We start from the raw sequence: 22272 nt of genomic DNA, 5'->3' as shown, positions 1-22272 counted from the left end.
CATTATTTGAGCAGTTAGCTTGAACTGAGGTAATAACTCTTTACTTTCTTCTTCCTTTATCATTTTTTCTCGATGAGAGGTTGGCTTTGTGGGGAGATTTCAGGTGTTTATCATCAAAAGATCTTGACTTACTTGAAGGCGCGTTGTTGGAGCGTTTGCTAACACACATTCCAAGTGAAATTTAACATTAGCGTAGATTTAGCGTAATCTAACTGAGCTAGGTTTTGGAACCTCAAAGCGTTCTTTCATCTACAACTATCGAGTTAAAGTCGCCATGATCCATCTCCCGGGACAAGCACAAGTTTTCATGCTAAATAACTTTGACCTCGACTTGTTAGTTAAAATCACTTAATAAGCTTACTATTAAAGTTATTAATGATTAAACCTACGTTCTTTTACTAAACATGCTAGTACAAAGTTGATCATATTGAATTTAATTTGTTGCCGATTTTAAGTTTATGTGGTTTTAGCATTCTAAAAGTATAGAATTAGTTTCAAATGACATTCATTTACCGACTGTAACTGATTTAGCACAAGTGCTAATGGGGCCAAGCATTCAAACATTAGAAACAAATATTACAAATTTAAAACTCCCAACCAGCAGGAGGTGAACCAGTTGGTTATTTTCAAGCATGGCCGAGGAGTTGAACTCCGGTCTATCATGAAACAACTTGCAGGTAGTGGTCAGAGCAGGACCTCTGGATTTCAAGTCCGATGTCGCAACCCCTCGGCCGCAACCCCTCCTAACAACTGCTGCCTCAGTTGTCAGGATTGATGTCAAAAGTTAGGGACTTAGGAAGACTTAGGAGCCTTTTCTTTGTATAAATAAACAAGTAAATGTTATTTTAAGGGTAAGGAAACAGGAAATGTTTAATCATATTACCTAAAAAAGGACAAACTATACTTTCTGTTTACACAGATTGCAGGATGGCAGCTTCAGCAAGTCCAGCTGCTGTTACGTCTCCTCAGGAGGCAGGACCGACAAACATCATCAAGATGTTTACTACATACACTAACATTTTAACAGAGGCCTCCATGTGTGAGTACAGTAAAAAACAAATTGGAAAGGGTTCATGTCAACAGAAATTAAATAACTGAAGCAGTATTTGTGTAAAATGAGTCAACATTACAAGTGTGATTTAAAATAAATTATACTCACACGAGGGAACTGGTCAATAACTTGCTTCACTTGTAATGACTTGAATTTAGTAGTAAAATTAAAATTTCCGGTGTTGAAATAGTCAGTCATTTACAAAAATTAATGTATGAATACAGAACAGTTTTCAAAACTTTGTCTGATTTAGTGATGTTGGGATCTGGGACAGTGTATCTTCTCCACGAATATCACTGACTGTTTCCTTTCCTGAGGTACCGTATTTTCTCGATTAAACGCCGGACCCCGATTAAACGCCGGCCTCGTATAAACGCCGGGTCAAAATTGCTAATTTTTAAATAAACGCCGGGGGCGTTTGTTCGAGGTCCCGGCGTTTATTTGAGGTCAAGCTAACAAGAAAATCGATTCTCTTGAATGGCACTGCTATTTCATACTACATGTAGTACGGTATGCTGCTTTTGAAATTTCAATAAACGTTCAAAGGAAAAGTCAGGCATAGCTAGGATGGACGCTGTACAACAAAATAAAACCTAGCAGTATTCGTGTTCCTGCCTTCATGACTGACACATTTCCTTCCTTGTGTTAGTGTTCACAGTCATTGAAATCTCGAGGATCCCTCCAGCGTTTTTTCACAAGTTGGAGGAGGTCGTTTAAAAACAAGGAGGACGTTGGCGACATTGCCGATTATAAACTTAAAACTTTCTACCCATGCAGAATCTTTACTTGCATGCTCCTTTACTGTTCATATACCGTTTATATTCTGTTTGTCACAAATTTTGATTGCAACAAAAACGTGTTCAATGTGCTATAATGTTCGTTGGTGGTAATTATCAACTTTGGATACCTAGGGACAGTTTTTCGTGGAATAACGAAGAGAAAAATCGTCCCGCCTTGACAAACTGTCCCTTGGTCTCGGAGATCGGTAACAATAAATCAATTTGAAAAATTGACAGAAAATTGCAGTCCGTTAATAAACGCCGGGCCCCGATTAAACGCCGGGTCCACCAAGCCAAGTTTGAAATAAACGCCGGGGGCGTTTAATTGAGAAAATACGGTATCTTTAAAAGAAGCTAAAATTATAATATTACATGTAAGCATATTTGCTAACTTGATTATTGTTTTTATTTCTGAAGCTGAAGACAAAAAGTTGAAAGCTGCACAAGAAATCAGTGAAAACTTTGAGGTTAGCGTTATTTTGTTTGTAATTTGTAGCAGCTGTGGAAACATGTTTGCTCTTCCCAAAAATGAAAATTTAATTAATTATTTTTTGAAAGATGTAATTTGTGAAAATGTATGTGGAAAATATCATGGTTATGTTTTTTATGCACTTATTTGCCTGGAGGTTGGCTGAGGACAAAAAGAAACCTACATGAGTCAGTTATGTGATACAATAATTCTCACATCGACTAGGTGATCCCCCCTCCTCCTCCCCTGGGTACCTCATTCTACAAAGCACAGGAGGGGGAGGGAGATGCATTCAGTAGAATGGAGTGCCCTAATTTTGCCCGAATTGAGTTTTTTCTGTTTAAATTCTTATGTGCCAAGCAATCTACCTCAAAACTTATTCAATTGTATTGTTCTGTTGTAGAGTATAGTACAGTCATCAAGTTATTCAGCATTTCTGGAACACTCAATACCAAGATTTGTACAGTATCTGAAAGAAGGTAAGAATTTGTTTAATTAATAAAATTTATATTTATTAAAGGGCTGGGGGGGGCATAACCAGCCTATGTCAAAACCAGCATAAACGTGCATAAAATTAAGGCAAATCTGACAAAACATAAAATATCTCTAACATTCAACACCGGTTGGTGAATGAAAATGATATGAACTTGACATTTCCCTTCTTCTTCTTTTTTACCACAAAATGTAGGAGAGCCACAGTTTGTAGCTGAAGTTCCAGCACAGGTATACATGTAATATTTTTATGCAACAAAAATATTCTAACTTGTTTTTACTTCCCTAGCATGTACATGTATGTCTCACTGAAGAATCAACAATGCCAATCTTTATAAGCTTATAGTAAGGGTAAAAAAATAAATGTACATATATGTTGTGGTTTAATTTTTTCCTTGGTTTAATTTTTTTCAAACCAGTTTGATTTTTACTTCCCTTTGTTTTAGATTATGTTAATGAGTATGAGACAATGAAAAATAAAAATCAAACTGGTTTGAAAAATTTTAAACCAGAGATAAATTTAAACCACAACATATACATGTCTGTTCTTCTTGTTGAATTATAAATTTCTGATGTTTATTTCTTTGTGACAGCAACTAAGAAAACTCTTGCTTGAAATTCTGCATCGTATTCCAACCAATGAACATCTGAGGCCTCATTTCCAGGTATAATGTACAGTAATGTAACATGATTTTAAAATAGCAATGCAGTTGCTGTCATTGTAATTGAGGCAATGGAATTACACATTTTATACAAACGCCATCATTGTACTTCTACTGGCTTAGTCAAACATGGTTTTGCTGTTTTCTAAGAAAAGATTTGTCAGTGTTATTTGCTGTATATATTGCAGCTGTAACCTACATTGTACCTGTAGTTGATAAATTTATACAGCTTATTTGAGAAAGGTTGTCGGAAAAAAGCACAAAAGTTCATGCGACAAGACCGAAAGGTCGTCTGGGTATTAACCTGAATTTTGCATATTGGCCAAGAAGAAATTTACAAGTTTGTATTTTTGCATGAGAAGATTTTGTTTTGTTCTTAGGAGGCCTTTTTCTGTGGCTTAACTTTTACTGTCTCATGTCTTTGAGTTTTGAAAATTCTTCTAAAATTCAGCGTGCCTAAAAGTACCTTGTTTCCACATGTCTGAAGGGAAAGAAAATTTGCAAATTTGCATTAATGTCATTTCGCCATCTTATTAGAATTCAGCATGTGCAGTTGCTCTCTTGTTCTACCGATACTACCTTTCGGTCTTGTCGTGTGCACTTTTGTGCTTTTTTTCCGAAAACCTTCTCGAATTAGCTGTATACAGTCGTGTATAGATAAAAAGTTTAACTTACATTTTATATTTTGTTACATAAAATGTTTTTTTGTAAAACTGACTGATTTATTTTTCATATTTCCATTGTAGTCCATACTTTCTTTGATGTTTCATCTACTTGAGGTAAGCAAAGTCTGTCAGGGTTGATTTTGCACTGGCTTTAAATTGTTCAAAAACATTGTTCCATTTTATGAAGTAAATAATTTTTTTAAATTATGTGTCTGAACAGATTGAAAATGAGGAGAATGTGTTGGTATGTTTGAGGATCATCATTGAACTTCACAAGCAGTTCCGACCACCCTTACAGTCTGAGGCAAGTAGCAATTCCTAAGTGATCAATGTCTGATTTCTTACTGCATGTCATTCAGATACATGTAATGCAGAGTGTAAAGGATGAGGATTGAGAAAATCATTATCAATCATAATTTGGATCAGACCATTGCAGAAGGCGATCTTTTCTAGGGAGAGTTGAAAACAACAAGAACGAAATGGCAAGTTTAAGAGAGAACCAGGATATTACCTAGCCTGCGAATATAGCTGCCTCTCATTTGCTCCTGCTACTACTTGCGAAACACTCTTTGCATTTCACAGATAGTAGTGGAAGTGAATGAGAGGCAGCTGAATTCTTAGACTAGATATTATCAAATGATAATGACTGTTGTTGTTGATGTCATTGAAGACACTGTGTATAACATTTTATTATTGTTATTTTTTTAAATTACAGATTCAGCATTTTTTGCAATTTGTGAAGACAATCTATAAAGACCTTCCAACAAATGTGGTATGATTCACACGTAGACAGCTAGTCTCTTTGACATATCAGAATTAGATCAGACTTGCTTTACTTAACATAAACCCTTGAATTCGCATTGGAACATTGGTCGTCCACCAGAGATCTCCATCTCCCCTGTCTATTATAGGGGGTTGTTCAGTCTGCAAACTGCCATGTCTTTTTCCCTAGACCGCAAATTTCTTAATTTATTTTCTCCTGAGACCGAAACCACCATACTGGTAAATTTCTTGACTGTAGACCGCCAGATAATTAAGAATCTGCCTGCAGATCAACACTCAAAATCAGCTTAAACCGCCAGGCCGCCCGAGTAAAATATACCCTCTTGTGCTTGGCAACTCTTTTCACATGACCCCACCTCAGTAGAATATTTTCATTACTATTTCATATTGGTTATTGGTTGCATTAATTTGATTTTTCTTGTGTTTCAGAAACAATTCTTTGATGTAGTACCAATATCTGCTACTGGATTTCTACCTCCAGAAAGCAATGCTACTACCACTCCAACCACCACCACCCCTGGAATAAGCAGTGGCGCCGCATCCACTACCTCCCCCCTGAACACAGGGGACGTGGGGGGCGGTAAGAGTGGTCAACAGGTTTGTACATTGTACATTCACCATCTCATTAATATTGTAAACATTTTGTTTGGCTCAACTTGTCCTTTATCCTTAAAATGGAATCTTCTTCTTATTAGTGTCTGCACAAAACAGAGTACTGTATCGTTGCTTGTCAGTGATTTCCCAGCAGTGATCAAAACCTTATTTCACTTATCATTGTCAGTACAATATAAAGCTATCAGGTCGAGAATAGAAATAAAAATTTTACTAAAGAATAAAAGTTTTTATTACGTTTTAATACCAGATTCTCAAAACTAAAGTAAAAGATAAATGAGAATTTATGCAGTGGGTATAAGGAGAATTTGTTTAATGTAATCTAATGTCGTATGTTTATATGTTTTTTCCCTCAGACAACAATTCCCAAGGCTGTGAACTCACTCAAAGTTTTGGCTGAGTTACCAATCATTGTTGTGCTCATGTATCAGGTACAGAACAAAATGCTTAAAATTGTAAAAAGAAATGTGGCATACATGTCCCTTTTTCCTGATGTCCTTGTTAAAAATAAGGTGTTCGTTGTTTATTTTAAGACTGTGTCTTTTGTTTTCTTATTGCAGCTTTACAAACAGAATGTCCACAGTGTTGTAGCAGACTTTATTCCTTTGATTATGAATACCATTATTTTGCAGCCATCTCTGACAGCAAGGTAACAATCAAGTGAAAATACATATAAATGTAAATAAAAACTGTGTAAGGGGCTAGTTTTGGTTTCCAGCACATATACTGTACTTTGATGGCTCAAGCATGCCAATGCTTATAACTTGATGCTTTAATAATGGTATCAACCCCCTGGTCATTTTGTTAACATAACAGGTTACCATTGCAACAGTATAACCTGTTAGACACGACATTAATTTAATCAAAAAATTAACTGAAGGTGGCTCTTAACTCTTTTTAAGAAGAATAGTCAGATCTGATGCACTTGTTTTCATTTTCTAGAAAATCTCAAACTTTCAACAAAGAAGTGTATGTTGATTTTGTGGCTGCACAGATCAAAACACTGTCATTCCTAGCGTACATCATCAGGATTTACCAAGACATGGTCAACACATACTCACAGAACATGGTGGGTGGAATGCTGGGTCTGCTGCGGTACTGTCCACAGGAAGTTGCTCATCTAAGAAAAGAGTTACTGATTGCTGCAAGACACATTCTGGCTACAGATCTCAGAAACAGTGAGTAGATTTAGTCCAGGATGAAATTTCATTGAATGCCGCAAACCAATACATCACTAATAGACATGTACAATGTAAGCTACTTTTACCACTATCTTTGTTCACACTCAGACAATTACTATACTGTAAACATACTTGCACATAAGCTACACCCTAAATTTAGCAACTAAAATTTTGGAAAAAAGTTTTTTTCTGGAAGAAAGAAAGTCCAAAGTTGAGTCTTCATCGAACGTAAACTCACTAACACTGAAATGGGAAATGCATCAAAGTCTTACCAACATGTTTGTTGTTTTGTTTCATGGAATGTTTGAAGCTTAGTAGCCAGGCATTAGATCGGACAATGGAAAACTTGACTGAGGAATTTGAGGCACCTTTTCCAAATGTTCTTGCAGATAATCTGCACACCGGATTTTGAATGACGATGTTTGGTGAAAAGGTGTAGCTTTTCTGTGATTGTTTACAGTATTTATACATACACCATGTAACTAGTTGCTCAATTCATTTCACAGGATTTGTTCCTCACATTGACCAGTTATTCGATGAGGAAGTCTTGATCGGCAAAGGCTGGACAACCAAGGAGTCCCTGCGCCCCTTGGCTTACAGCACCCTTGCTGATCTGGTTCACCATGTCCGCACACATCTTCCTCTGCCGCACCTGTCGTTAGCAGTACACATGTTCTCTAAGAATGTACATGATGACTCACTTCCTGTCAGCATACAAACAATGTCATGTAAGGTACGTGAAATGTACACTTCCTGGTATTTGGTAATATTCTTCATTATGTTTATTATAGAAAGTCACAAAATCATGAAAGGAATTACTGGCTGACTGTCTTCTTTGTTTATTTCCCCTAGCTTCTGTTAAATCTTGTTGAGTGCATTCGGCAGAAGAGTGACGAGCAAGGAACTGTAAGTATATTAAATTTCCCTCTTTGTTGAATTTCTGATTTTCTCCATGTCTGCCAAAATGATTAAAGTGGTAAAATAGTTTTTTATTCTGACTTGTGATATTGGGATTAAGATCACTGGTTCTTGTATTGTACTTTCTCTTCAGGGACGTGAAATTCTCATGAGGATGCTTGAGGTGTTTGTGAGGAAATTCCAGTCAATAGCTAAACACCATGTTCCAGCTATCTTTAACAGATGGTACAGTATCCTCAATTAATTAATTTTTTCTTATCAACAATTTTTGGTTAATACATGACATTGTTTAAGCACTACAAAGGAAGCAATGAAAACACATTGCATGTTGGGGGGGGGGGGGTGGGGGGTACTTGGGATTTCAAGTGAAGGGGATGATGGTAGGTTCTTTTTGGGTTTGAAGTTTTCAATTCTGGGATTTTTTGGGGTAGTTTTGATTTATTGTTTAGTAGGGATGTTTTTCGGTATTAAAAACAATCTGAAGATTCATGGTAGTGCCTTAAATGCGTAGTTCTGCCAACAAAGTACAAACATTTTGAGGGGTCAAATTTGGATCTAGGGATTTTTTTGGGTCTTAATTTTTGCCCCCATTTGATCATCTCCATCACTTGAAATCCCAAGTACCCCTCACTCTGGGATGTTTTCCTTTCCTTGTAACCAGCCCTGGGATGACTTAAGTTTCAAAACATTTGTTTTCACACCTGTACAGTTACATAAAAATGTAGAAATGGGAAGTTCAGAATTTGATTTTTATGTTTGCATTCAAACTTTTTAGCCCACAGATGAGTGAAGTTCAAGCTCAGCAGCAATCTTCACAGCAGTCATCTTCAAGTTCATCATCTATGTCATCTGCGACAACCAGCACAGCTGCTGATCGTAACTCATTATCTAGTGCTCCCTCGGCTTCCATTTCATCAAGTTCTTCTTCAACTGGAGAAACACAGTCCTCTGAAAAGCAAGACCAAGATGCGACAAAGGTTAATAACCAGTTCCTCAAAATGAGTGTTTGTGTTACATTGTACTGCAGGATTTACAGATTCTAATAGACAGGGTGTGTTTACTAAGCTAGCTGATGAAACACAGTGACTTGCTATTAGCGGAGCTCCCAAGGCGCCGAAGGCGCCTTGTGCGGAGCCCCATAGGCAGGCAAATGGTATGAAAGAAGGAACACTATCGAAATGAGTTTTCATGGTCAACATGGATAGCGGCATGGTTCGCGGGCGCGTACGTCGTACGTACGGAGTTGCGCAAGATGGCCGCCATAGTTTGATGGTAGAAATAGTGGAGCAAGAAGGCCGTATAAAGGCGGCCGTATAAAGGCGGCCGTATAAAGGCGGCCTTTAAAATTTAAAGAGGTTTGAAAAGAAAAACAAGAAGCAATGAAACAAAATGTGGCTGAAAATTACGTGTAGACTGAGTAATCGACCGCCAAAAAAGTGGACATTGAGAGCCATAATCGATCGATGACTTTCGTGTCTATCTGTAAAGCCAGCATCGTACATGAAGGAGCATTCGAAAGCTAAATCGGGTTGATATAATAAACAAACCATTTTATTGCTACGGGGTAAAAAAAAAAAAAGAAAAAAAAAAGAAAAAAAAAAACTCGACCCTCTGGGACTTGAACTCACGACCTTCCGATCCGCAGACTGGCACCTTACCGATTGAGCTAATCCAACAGACTCTGCGTTACTCGTTGAATATATCCTATATCAATGTAACAGATATTGTGGAGTCTACTAAACTGCTGCGAAACTATAACAGGATCGCGAAACTATTTTCTATTGCTAGAAAGCAGATAATTTACTGTACTCTAAAGTAATTTTTCGTGCCATGAGTAATGATTTTGCACCGCTTTAAGATTATTATTTTTGTCGTACTGCTGACATTCAGTTGTTTAACCGTGAGCTATTTAAATTTGTCTTGAACCTATAAACCGCCATAAACATTAGTACTTTGGCCGCTTATTCACTAGAATGAAAACATTGTAAGCTCCAGTGAAAATTAAATAAATGGGGAGCTCCGCTTTTAGGCTTGCCTGAATCTATATATTACATTTAATTCATGATTTTTCCATGAGCGCGCATTGGATATGCGATGGTAGATAGCCAAGTAGGTGAACATCAGCACTCCTATACCTAAACATAGGTCAAGTACCCCCTCCCCCTCCCCCGTTTTCCCTAATGAATAATTATTATCAAGGTTAAAGCCTGAATATTATGTTAAATTGATTGTTATTAGTGATCAGTTGTTTCTTTTTTTCATAGAAAACACCAACTACTTCGCCAGGTAAGCTTTTTTCTCTGTTTTCCTCATCAAGATGTACATGTACTACTACCTTTGAAGCATTAAATTCACAAATTTATGTATGACTCATTGTTAAAAGTGTGTCTGCTGGTATTGTTTAGTTGTAGGTCCCAGCCCCACGACCACCTTCTCTGTACCTGATTGCCGCAGCATGGTGAAAACACTTGTGTGTGGCGTCAAGACCATCACATGGGGTGCTGGATCCTGTAAAGTATCAGGAAGTAAGTGGTTCTCTGTCTGTGATTAAAATTTTACTGGTCGAAAGCGAAATACTGGTGATAGTGGTGAAAACTTTAGCAGGAGGCCACACAAATAACTGCACGTCTGCACACAACTGGAATGGCAAGCATGATACCCCTACAGACCCAATCCACATGACTGCTACAATGCGCCGCTGACCAACAATTGTTTCAGTCTAGCTTAGCCTAAAATCCATTTTTGTAGCATTGATTTGAGTCTAACTTAGCCTAAATAAATTTAGCCCCATTAAGAACACATGACACTGACCTGTCACATGTCAAATTTCTGTTTTCTTTGAAAATGATAGCCATATAGTACATGCATGTCTCCAAAGGAATAACTAAACATAGGGAGCACAAACTCTGCTGTGTGGCGCATTTGATCATTATTAGTCTATTATTCTAGCAGGATGCATTATACAAGACAGTGTTGTCTTCTTGCTGAGATCATGGTAGTTGTTTTCTCTCCTTTTCAGCTGCTAGTGATATCAACGCCCCTGCCTCTGCTCAGGCCAATAAAACATTCCTTCCATGGGAGACACATCTGTTCACAAGACTCCTGAAATATGGTAAGCATTTATTATGTTTGGTTTCTGACTTCCAGAGAAGCAGGACTTTGAAGAAATAAAGGGCTGTACATGTTGGTGCAGTACTAGTATTTATACCATGCCATAGAAAATACAGCCAATCAGAATACAGGAAAGCCGTTGTATATTCGACGGTATTCAACCCAACCTTCCCATCGTGCGCTGCGATCTTATTCTCGATGAAATTTAGTGAGCGTATTTTCTATGGCATGGTATAAAATAGTTACACAACACTTTCTTGTGGTATACTATGGAATATCCCACTTGTCACTTGTATTTTCTTCGTATACACACTCGCCTAAAGGCTCGTGTGTATACCGAGAAAATACAAGTGACTCGTGGGATATTCCATAGTATACCACTCGAAAGCGTTGCATAACTAGTATGTATCACATCTTGTTTTATTCCATTCTGTAGCATTCAGTTTTGATCTCCATTCTGTGTTGTTCTGTTCTCTGTTCTAGTGTTCTTTCCTTTTTATTCTGTTCTGTTCTGTTCTACCTTGTTCCTGAATGTTATCAATGAAAATGAATGAGAAAACTCTTATCAGCTGGAAATTAAAGTTTTCCCGGGTTTAGTTTAGCCTTCACCACAATGGGTTTGTCATAGAATATTCCCTAACTGGAGTGTTCTTGGGTAATCAATATCTCTAAATAAGTGTGAATTTTCAAACCATTGCCAAGTCAGTGCCTCTGGACTTTTGAAGGCCAAGCCTGTTGGTCGGTACAACCTGCGTTCCGATGGCCATGATATGCTAGTTGTCCCTAAGACAATGCTGAAATCTTTTGGGGATAGAGCCTTTGCCAAGGCAGACCCCTCCCTGTGGAATGAGCTTCCTGTTGACATTCGCAAAGCGTCATCGGTGGAGACTTTTAAAAGTCAATTGAAGACTTTCCTTTTTAAGAAAGCATTTCGCGTTTAAGCGTTTCAACTTTTTAATCACACTGTTTCTAGTTTGATTTGTATGTAGGTTCATTCTATTTTTTATATTTTTATATTATTTTTACATATTGTAAACAGCGCTTTAGAATATTTATAGTTTTAGCGCTATATAAATGTATAAAAATTAAAAATTAAAAAAAAATTAAATTAAATTAATAAAGTGTGTTATTTTGTTAACCTAAACTTTAAACCTTAGCCCTACAGGCCCTTGACATCTATCAAGTATCTGTTAGTCCAAGCACTGGGCAGTACTACCTCAGACCACCAAGGTATGCTGCGAGTCTTAGTCTGCATGTACACTATCAGTTAAATTAAAAGTGCTGTGAAACTGCTGTTAACAAGTTTGGTTGTACCTGGCATGCAGATAATTGAATGTGTAGTTTCAATCCATGAAACAGCTACATGTGCAGTCATGTAACTCTTATGCTATCATTCTGAGCATGTCTGTTCAAAAGCCAACTATCGCTAGTCCACGATAAAGAGTTTGCCACTGTTTTTACTTCTTATTTTAAGTTTCAGATTGAGATAAATAGTGAAACCTCAAAATTAATAAATTTTCTTATATGTACATTGTACTTTTCTGTTTTTTTTTTTTTTTTTTTTTTTTTTTAAATAACCTTAAGTTTCCCATTGTACTGTAGTTGTTTTGGTTTTTATTAAAAAAAAGGTTATTGTTTGCCTTCTCTGGATGCAGTACATTATTTATATTTTTGTGTTGTTGTATTTATTATTTTTAGCTCTCAGCAAGTGCGAATGAAAGAAGAAAAGGAAATCTTAGAGCATTTTGCAGGAGTTGTAAGTATTTTATGGTAACATTATCTTGACCCTTCAAATTATATGAAATCAAAATAAATTATAAAGTGATCAAGCCATCATATCTTGATGATAAAATCTTATTTTCCACCCCCAGTTTACCATGATGAACACATCAACCTTTAAAGAAGTCTTCACAGCAAGTATTAAGGTATTTTCTTTACAGTATCCATTGTGTGGTACCTGAATATGTAGTATTAACGAATCATTTTTTAATAATTTTTGTTTTTCTTTTATTCAGTATCTGGTGGAAAGGATTCACACAAACTATGCTTTGCAGGTAATGACCACAGCTGATGGATAATGCAGTTTTTCCATGCAGGGAATTAATGACAGAATATTGTAAACAATCTAAAAGTTACCCCTGGCCAGCTTATTTAACTTGCAGGGATTAATAATCTCAATGTGATTTTTTTCTCTTTTTCAGATCATCCCCAACTCATTTCTGGCCAACCCAAACACATCAGCTACATTTGCAACAATTCTTGTCCGATTTCTGCTTGACAGGCTGAATGAAATGGGAAGTGAGTTATCATAGTTCTTTTAAGTATAAGTAGTAATGAAGGATAGCTCAACCAGGTGGTGAACATATCATGACCTCAGTTCTGCTAGTCATGTCTATGTTGCTAGTATTAACCTTGGAGGCCATTTTGGTTATACCACTATGCATGCACTTGACTATATTAGGCTTCTCCAACTACATATACAGGACTTGTTCATGTCAGGGTTCAGTTTTACCCTTGGTACAATTTGGTATTTTCCTTTGGACTGGTGTATGATAATATACCGGTATATGATAATGAATTTTCACCAATCAAGAATACAAAGCCTCTCACATTATGGCTATTAAATGTTGCATTTCTACCTATTTTACCAATGTGTACTGTAAGCAACTGACAAGAAAAGTTCCAAGTTTGGTTCGTTATGGTGTTTGATTTCTTTGTTGTTGTTTTTTTAGCCAACATGGAGCGTTCCAACCTTTATCTAAAGTTATTCAAGCTTGTGTTTGGTTCAGTTTCTCTATTTGCATCAGAAAATGAACAGATGTTGAAGGTAGGTTGAATTTTGTGAATGTACAATACAATGAACATGAATGAATGTAATGAAAGTAAAATTCAATAAAAGGTGCTGTGAACAACTTACAAGGATGTACAGTGATTCCTCCTATATGACAGTAAGGGCCCGGTTGGAATCAGTGAAGTTATTTTAATTTTTATTTTAATTTTAAAAATTTTGTTCTTCATTATTTCAGCCCCATTTGCATGAGATTGTAAATCGTTCCATGGAGCTTGCGTGCACTTCTAAGGAGCCGTACAATTACTTCTTATTGTTAAGAGCACTTTTCAGATCCATTGGAGGAGGTAAGACCCGGCAGTTACCTTGAAATAATGCCATGTTTTTGAGTTACTCAACTCAGTCTTCGTTGTACACTTAGGCACATAAGGCCGTGACCACCACTGCTCACTGTCCTTTGCCTTCTTCCTCAGCTCTCCCCAGCTGACTCCACTTGCCCACATCTCTTTTTTCAACTATCCATCACCAACATTTTTTAGTACTATAATACAATTATATCTGTCACTGTTTTGGTGGTACTGGCTTCCTTTTTATGAATAACATGAAATAACACCAACTTTCATGCGTAGTGGACAAGCCAGCATTTAGGTGCCATATGGTTACAGTTTCAAGCTGCAGCAGCTGGTTACAGGTGAACATGTAGAGAAACATGTTCTGGCTCTTCTGATCTGTGTTCATCACAAGTGCATGTTTCCATGCTATGATTAGGGAACTCTTGACTTGCAACTCTATAATCATTTGTAATTTATTGTGACTGTCTGTGATAACAATGGAATGCAGGCTTCTTGAACTCCTCAGTAAAGACATTTATGAATTGAACGAGGTTAAAGAATGTCCCAAGAATATCACTAAGGCACCGTGCCAACATTGTATTGAACGTTTTTGTTTGTTTTGTATTTGAAATTAATAAATACATTGCTTATTTTCTTTGCAGGAAGCCATGATTTGTTGTATCAAGAGTTTTTGCCTCTCTTACCAAATCTCCTCCAAGGTTAGTTGACTTACTATGATTTTTTTAAAAATGTTCACAAACACCAGTATTGTCTTTCTTCAACTGTTGGAACTTTGAACAAACTTGCACATGTCAGGCTTTTTTTTAATTTTATGGTGTTGCACATGCACATTTTTTCTTTCAGGTCTCAACAATCTTCAAAGCGGGATCCACCGTCAGTATATGAAAGATTTGTTTGTGGAGCTGTGCCTAACAGTGCCTGTCAGACTGAGGTAAAGTAGAACAGCTGTTTACTGACTGTGATGGAAGGTGATATGAAAATTTATTAAACTTGAGGTCATGTTTTATGTACTGACTGCAGGGAAGCCTATGAGGAGTTTAAATAATAAAAGGGCCAAATATATACAGCCCCCATTCATGTACCACAACATTGGTAACCTGATTTGTTTGGAGAAGCGCATGTCTCTTCACTTATTTGTTTTAATCTGATCAGACAGATCTTTGTGAAAGAGCTTGAGCCCTTTTCTATGTGAATTTGATGGTTTTATTGCTCTTTCAGCTCTTTGTTACCATATTTGCCCATGTTGATGGATCCTCTGGTCTCTGCTTTGAATGGATCACAGACTCTTGTCAGTCAGGTACTAAATTGTGTATTATAAGAAGGTTGGTGGTGACAGGGGTGCATATTTTATTGGGAGTAATGGATGAAACATTCTCTGTAATCTGAAAAAGGCTTGTTTCAACATTTAAAAGAGATAGATCTGTTCTTAAATATCACAGCAGTACTTTAATTTTGGAAAGGCTTAGTTTTGGAAAAGTTTAGCTAAAAAGTACATCTCCTGTGTTTCCCTGTGCATTCCCCAATTTCACCTCCTCTAGCAGCCTACACGACATTTGTTGTGATGTTTAGTTGATGTTAATGTTGCAACTGCTACAGAGGTGTTTATTACTTTACCTAGTAGGTCATGCAATGATGTGTGTTTGTATCATTTCGCCAGGGTTTGCGAACACTGGAGCTTTGTGTGGACAACCTTCAGCCAGATTTTCTTTATGACCACATTCAGCCAGTGAGGGCAGAACTGTTTCAGGTATGTTAACAAGGTTGTTTTGTTGTGATATGTTTCTGTCTTGTTGTTTGAAATTACTACTAATCGTTACAGAAGGCACTGCACAAACCATCTAAGCCTACCTGTATACTAGATATATCAATGGTTCCTGTTGTTAACATTAACATTTATGTTTTAGGCACTTTGGAAAACTCTTCGCAATCCACATGACAGCATTGCTCATGTTGCCTTCAGAGTTTTAGGCAAGTTTGGTGGTGGCAATAGGAGGATGCTTAAGGAACCACAGAAGGTCTGTTAAGTTCTTCACCCATTAAATGCCTTAAAATTCATTTCAGTTGATAAGATTCATGGCAGACTAGTAGTGTTATTGCAGACCTCTGAACACAAACTTGCCAGAAGCCCATCTGGTACAGGGGGTCTTCCAATTGAGATACCAACATTTCACATTCTTTCTGATTAAAGCACTAAATTGTTATTTAATGTTGCATTTAATGTTCCATGTTTCTAACAGAATTTTCATTACCTTTCTTTCAGCTGAAATACAACAATGCAGAAACCCAGGGACCATGCCTGTCAATATTTTACCCAGAAAACACCAATCCTGTGTCACTCTCTGTGACATCTGTAAGTCAAACATTCTGCATTAATACAAGATAATCTCATTTTATTAACAAGACTTTATATTTAAGCTACTGTTGCTATTGCCTCGTTACAGGTGATTGAAAGAGCTCTTACAGTGCTCAAGACGCTTCCACCCAACATGGCAGTACTCCCTCAGCAGTCTCCAATGCAAATCGACCACACTGTGTTTTACAGAAAACAGGCTTGGCTGGTTGTGCAGGTAATACAGAAATGGTGTCATGACAAAATTATCGTAATGTACAAGTACATATACATGTAAGGTTAAGTCCCTGTCAAGCTAAGTGGCCCATACTGCCGAAGCTTATCCTAGTTTCAGTAGCATAAGGCGACTAGGGGTATTTCTACTCCCCCCTGGATGGGATGCTAGTCCATTGCAGGGTTACCCCCCAGCATTATTTCGCCCATACCCATTTATACACCTGGGTGGAGAGAGGCACTGTGAGGGTTAAGTGTCTTGCCCAAGAACAAAGCACAATGACTCAAACTCGAACCACTCAATCCGGTGTCCAGCGCACTAACCATTAGGCCACCATGCCTTCCACACATATAAATGTGGGTTTGCTTTAAGTCTATCTCATGTATAGTTTACATGTAGCTGTCATTGTGATTTGTACATTTTTCTTCTTCTTTGTAGTCGTTTCTAATTGCCATGATGTCATTGGAAGACACTGAATCTATATTTCATCAAGTCCTGACACACAAAAGGTATTTCTAAAGCCTCGTATGCTGCCAATGTTATAATAGATCTGAACTTTAAACGAATCTATGACCTACATTTTGAATTTTTTTCTCAGTTTTAGAACAGGGAATCCTCCCAATGTAAACAAGACAGCTGTCCCACCTTGTGCTGATGAGCCTTCTAAAAAGGTGTTTGAGCAAGCCATCACTGGCGCACTGTGTAAGGGTCTCATTGGTTATACATTATGAAATACGTTAGTTTTTGTGACAGCCAAATCAAGGTCAACAGTTAATAAACATTTGCATTAAAAACAAGATGTGTTCTGTAAATTGTACATTATGTCAAATTTAGCTCTTCCTATCATTGCTAATCTCGAACCTTTTTGTGACTCTGTTGGCTGTATTTTCTATGTTGTCATGTCGCTGTTAAGCATCAAATAAGCAAATACAAGTTGAATGTGCCAATGTCATTGGTGTGCCCTTCCTATCAATGCAATGAAAATGAATGGTCAGTTGCATGTGCAACAAATAAAGTTATGGCATTCATTGGATTCTGGCTAAGATGTCTTTTTTGGCTCTTCCTATCATTGCGAAGCTATGGATGGTCTGGTCTTCAGTAATGGAAGAAGAAAGAACTATGAAGAACAATAAGTTTGTTTCCTATCATTGCAAAAGCTGAAGAGTAACATTACTGTTAAGACTGAGACTGAACGCAGCCTAAAAGTTCTCAGCTCTTCCTATTATTTCTAGATTAATAATTATTATTTATTATTAGAAAAATGTACGTCACCTTAGTTTAGTGCTGTAATGTTTGCATTTTTCTTTCTGTCCAGTGTCTGGCACCATCAAGGAGTTGAAGTCAGATGCAGTTCCTTTTGTTTCACAAATTGTGCGGCATTACACAATTGTGGGTGTTGTTCAGCAGGCTGGCCCTTGTCCAATAAAGCCACAAGCAAGGTAACAGTGTTAAATTGGGACTTTAAAACAAATCACCTATTAAATTCATTTGCATAAGTACTGAAACCATTTAGGGAAATGGTCAAAACTATTGTACTCAGACAGGGCTCACCAAACTGCAAAAAGACAGGTGGTCTCTTCATGTACCCCGACTTTCCCACCTTAAAAGATGGACCAGGTGTCTTGTTTGTACATTGTTGTGTCATATAGCCCCCACTCTATCAGGAGTAGAAACTAAGAAAAAGATTCAAACCTCCTTGTGCAATTTCTCCAGCAATGCAAGCTTCATGCACACCTACATGTAATATGAAAGTCTCAACTCAAATTTTGAGGCCAATACATTTTGTCCATTTGACTTATCAGACAGGTTGGTATCTTGCATAGCCCCCTTCCCCTACACTAGGTGGGTCTTTGTCAAGTACACTTGTTATGACCACTTCCCTTATTCATTGATATTATTTTTTAACCATATAGGAATCGCAAAGGAATAGACATCCATGCCATGGTCGATGCCATAGCAGCAGTGATGGCTATGGAGGACAAAGAATTTTACAAAGTTGGTGAACTGGCTGTTGCTGTAATGATTGAAACTGCAACTGCTATAACGGGGGATCCTTATAAGGTAACTAGGCACAGGAGTTTGCTATTTTAAAGTTTGCTATTTTGTAAAATATTGCAGGCAAAGGGTGACTTGATGTCTGTTTAAATTTTTTAAACTGGTCATAAGGGCCCACTGTTGTATCCCCATTTAAGAAGTAGTAGGCATTTGGATCTGTTCAGAATTGTTTCTTAGCAGCCATAAGTTTGATTAAAAAAGATTGATGACATACATTTGAAGGGAATTGCTTTTCATTCAACTAAAACATTGACTGTAGTCACTTAAGTCTTTTCAGTATACTGTATTTGCATTTGTTAATATTTTCTTTGGATGTAGCAGAATTAAGCATAAGAGTTAACTTTCTAGAATACTTAGTCTCTTATACTTATGTTACAGGCTGCTCGTTTGCCTTTGTTTGAATACCTGTCTGAAAAGCTTTGTGGATGTTGCTATGAGAGGGCTTGGTTTGCCAAGAATGGAGGGTAAGCTATTGACTGCAGTAAATTCTCTTGAAATTGCAATATTCCATTTTCAATCCATTGCTATTATTTATCTGGCTGCTATTTTAGTTATGTCAGGGTTTTTTTTTCCCAAACAAAAACAAACACCTACCAACACTTACCAACCTTGTTTATATGTACAAATCTGTTTTTTTTTTTATCTTTAGATGTACTGCTATCAACTTCTTGATGAAGAGGATGCCACTTCAGTGGGTCATTGAACATCAGCTCAGTTTCATCAATGCGCTGTGCTTTGTAATGATGGATCTAACAAATGAGGTGAGTCAAAACTGTTGGGCGTGGGGGGAGGGGAGGCCTTTGAGACATGCAGCCCATACTGCTGGAGCTTATCCAAATAGTTGGTTTCTGTAGTGTTAAGTGGCTAGGAATATTTCTACTCCCCCCTGAATGAGATGGTGGTCCATCGCAGGATCCCGCCAGCATTATGTCGCCAGTACCCATTTATACACCTGGTGGAGAGAGGCACTATGAGAGCAAAGTGTCTTGCCCAAGAACACAACACAAAGACCCTCTGCTAGGCTCCAACTTGTACCGCTCGATCTGGAGTCCATCGCGCTAACCATTAGGTCACCGCGCCTCCTATAAAACTGTTGCGTTTAACTCTTAATCTCTCTACTATATGTAAGATGTTTTATCCAAAGTATTGCAAGACTACAATGGGTTATTGTTATATCTTAAATTTCATTTCGCCCTTTTGACCAACATTTTGAGATTCAAACCACATCTGTTGGTCAAAAATTGTACTGGTGTATTGTGCAATGCAAAACTGTGAATATTTAAATTGACGTGAATACTTAAAATAGCAGTTGTGAGTGATATTTTTCTGATTTAAATTTTCTTTGTTTTTATAGGTGTCAGCTGGAACGGTTGATAGCGCAAAGCAGACATTAGAGGCTCTTCTTAAGCAGTGTAATGAACCACAGGCTGGCGAGGTACATTTATTTAATACCACTGTCTTAATGGCTTTTAGCTGTTGGTTAAGATCTGAATAGCTGCTGGAGTGTGATCAACATTAATTTGAGAAATGTTATTGCCCCAGAAAAAAGAACTCATATTCTCCTCCTCAGCGATGATTTACCCCTTTAAATTTGGCTTTTGGGACTTTGGTCCCCTTGAATATCAGTGACCCTCTGTTGGTGGGTATGGATATTTTTCTAAACCACACAGTGTAATGTTTGCTAACTTGATTTCAGGAGCCAAATATCGCATCAGTAAGAGAGAGGGTGCTGCCATCTGTGACACAACATCTTGTCAGAGAGATTGTTTCACCAAACCAAACCATTAGACAACAGGTATAATAAGAATACACTCAACCTCAGTAATACAGATTGTGCTGTTCTTATGAACAGATTTGGTTCTTTGTTTAGTTTTATATATAATGTAAAGTCTCCTAAGTTTCATAAGTATGACATTCCTCACAAACCTGTCTGGAAAAGCGTTAACATTGTACTCTTTGTTTCTAAGACATGAATAAGTCAACTGTCATTATCAAACGCATTGTTTTTCCTTTCATGTGATCATGTATTAAAGAAATATCTTACAGTAAAACCATGCAGACTTTGAATAGTTCTTACATGATACATGTACATTTTTATTCACAGGCCCAATGTTCTGTATCTGTACTTGCGAAGATTTACAACTCCTCTGTTCACAGCATCATGCTTCCCCACAAAGCAGTAAGTTTACGTAGTTTTCATGTCACGTCTTACAACAAGTCGATGAGTTGCATCTAGGGTACGTTTCCCAACATTCCATATTTCTCCAAACGTGTTATCGCGAACAAATTTTCATTGTTGTTAATTTTGTTCACTGTATTTTATTTAATTTGATTTTTTTTTGCAGATTTTGGAGGACATGATTCCACCAAAGGTAAATGTTATAATTATGTCGTTTAGATAGTTAAGCTCAATTAATTTTCTGCTGCTCTCTCTTGAAAGTCTAGGTTTTTTACCCAAAGAGGAACAGCCCGACTGGCATTTGAGCCTATTACATAGTCTGGTGATGTTCTTTCATGTCAGTACACTCTTTGTATCATTAACTAAGATGTTCATGTGCAAGTTAATCATGACAGTTTTATTTCCTCTTTAGAAACACCTGCTTCGTCACCAACCAGTGAACACACAGATTGCGTTAATGGTATGAATTTGGAGTATTTTGTTATTGTTAAGCAGCTGAGAATGGGTCCTTGCAGTTAATAGTCACAGGGCACAAAATCCGCCTTGCTGAGGCATGGTGGATATTGTGCCATGTACCTGTTAGGAGCAAAGGGGCCATATAGTATGAGGCAAGGAATGTTTTTACACAGGACATTTGCATTTTGTATATATTGTCATGTTGTTTTTCGGTTCTTAGGATGGCAACACATTCTGTACGACTTTAAATCCTCGGTTATTTACTATGGATCTGACTGTCATGGAACACAAAGTTTTCTTTCATGAGGTATGTTAATAACAAAACAAACAACTGTCAACTTAATGAATGCAATGTAGAAACAAACCTGTCATTAAACTAACATTATAAGAAATGTGGTAATACATACATGGTAGTTGTAGCCTATTCATCAAGTTGTACTCCTGCCTGGCCAAGATGCTGCAGAGACTCTTGTGGCCACTTCCAGACGAAAAATATGAAAGAGCAAAAGGCAAAGCATGGGAGAAAGGGAAAAATGATGCGAAAGGAGTCGCTTTTGCAGTGACATTTGGTGTGTGTTTGATTTCAGCTCCTTTCACTGTGTGAAGCAGATGACTCACAGCTTCTTAAACTACCCTGCTATAAAACAGTCCAGTCACTAACACCTCTCAGGAAAAGTGCTCTAAGTAAGTATTCACAACCTCGGCTCAAGATTCACCCATATGGTCCTGCTGCGAAGTTAATAACACTTTTATTCATTTTTTTTTCTGGACTGGCAGAATGATATTCTAATCTTTTTGGTCATGTCTTCGTCTCTCAATTTCTTACCAGCCAGATATATTGTGTTTTTTCTAGATGCCCTGACCGCATGTCACTACATTGTTCAAGTGAAAGACAAGATCTTTAATGTATTGTACAAGGTAAATCCAGCGACCAAAATAAAAACATATATGCATACCTGATTTTAAAAAAGACGTCAATGGCTGTGTTTTGTTTCGTTTTCTTGTGTTCTTAAACAATGACACTAAAACTAATGTTTTTAACTTATCTTTTACAGGCTTTGAATTCTCCTACAACAGAAATTCAGGAGGCTGCCAAGCAATGTATGAAGAAGGTACTGTGGCTGTTAATTGTTGTGGTCTTCAGTATAATCCAT

At 37.3% G+C, this 22272-nt stretch overlaps 1 protein-coding gene across 4 annotated transcripts in view; it reads left to right on the top strand.

Annotated features, from left to right (window-relative positions):
* Positions 1-22272, top strand: part of LOC144659757 (transformation/transcription domain-associated protein-like) — a 79317-nt gene that overhangs the window by 580 nt on the left and 56465 nt on the right. For 3 of the 4 annotated variants that reach the window (XM_078520255.1, XM_078520253.1, XM_078520254.1), the window contains exons 1-49: positions 1-29; positions 920-1039; positions 2248-2297; positions 2703-2778; positions 2988-3022; positions 3385-3456; positions 4200-4232; positions 4339-4422; positions 4834-4890; positions 5331-5498; positions 5870-5944; positions 6074-6162; positions 6456-6691; positions 7201-7427; positions 7547-7600; positions 7746-7837; positions 8388-8589; positions 9877-9898; positions 10018-10137; positions 10632-10724; positions 11881-11953; positions 12422-12479; positions 12595-12648; positions 12739-12777; positions 12925-13021; positions 13456-13550; positions 13750-13858; positions 14506-14562; positions 14708-14795; positions 15083-15161; positions 15522-15611; positions 15769-15879; positions 16125-16214; positions 16306-16431; positions 16867-16937; positions 17027-17130; positions 17744-17867; positions 18342-18489; positions 18862-18947; positions 19133-19244; positions 19838-19918; positions 20180-20278; positions 20588-20662; positions 20829-20855; positions 21075-21122; positions 21339-21425; positions 21706-21802; positions 21972-22036; positions 22174-22230. In XM_078520255.1, the coding sequence (XP_078376381.1) occupies positions 928-1039; positions 2248-2297; positions 2703-2778; positions 2988-3022; positions 3385-3456; positions 4200-4232; positions 4339-4422; positions 4834-4890; positions 5331-5498; positions 5870-5944; positions 6074-6162; positions 6456-6691; positions 7201-7427; positions 7547-7600; positions 7746-7837; positions 8388-8589; positions 9877-9898; positions 10018-10137; positions 10632-10724; positions 11881-11953; positions 12422-12479; positions 12595-12648; positions 12739-12777; positions 12925-13021; positions 13456-13550; positions 13750-13858; positions 14506-14562; positions 14708-14795; positions 15083-15161; positions 15522-15611; positions 15769-15879; positions 16125-16214; positions 16306-16431; positions 16867-16937; positions 17027-17130; positions 17744-17867; positions 18342-18489; positions 18862-18947; positions 19133-19244; positions 19838-19918; positions 20180-20278; positions 20588-20662; positions 20829-20855; positions 21075-21122; positions 21339-21425; positions 21706-21802; positions 21972-22036; positions 22174-22230 (4344 nt within the window). In that variant the 5' untranslated portion in view covers positions 1-29; positions 920-927. The remainder of the gene's footprint in view (positions 30-919; positions 1040-2247; positions 2298-2702; positions 2779-2987; positions 3023-3384; positions 3457-4199; positions 4233-4338; positions 4423-4833; positions 4891-5330; positions 5499-5869; positions 5945-6073; positions 6163-6455; positions 6692-7200; positions 7428-7546; positions 7601-7745; positions 7838-8387; positions 8590-9876; positions 9899-10017; positions 10138-10631; positions 10725-11880; positions 11954-12421; positions 12480-12594; positions 12649-12738; positions 12778-12924; positions 13022-13455; positions 13551-13749; positions 13859-14505; positions 14563-14707; positions 14796-15082; positions 15162-15521; positions 15612-15768; positions 15880-16124; positions 16215-16305; positions 16432-16866; positions 16938-17026; positions 17131-17743; positions 17868-18341; positions 18490-18861; positions 18948-19132; positions 19245-19837; positions 19919-20179; positions 20279-20587; positions 20663-20828; positions 20856-21074; positions 21123-21338; positions 21426-21705; positions 21803-21971; positions 22037-22173; positions 22231-22272) is intronic. The other variant, XM_078520252.1, reaches the window with a different exon arrangement.

The sequence above is a fragment of the Oculina patagonica genome, chromosome 7, assembly GCF_052425735.1.
Source record: "Oculina patagonica isolate OP01 chromosome 7, crgOcupat, whole genome shotgun sequence".
NCBI lineage: Eukaryota > Metazoa > Cnidaria > Anthozoa > Scleractinia > Oculinidae > Oculina > Oculina patagonica.
This window is presented reverse-complemented; position numbering and strand designations above follow the sequence as displayed.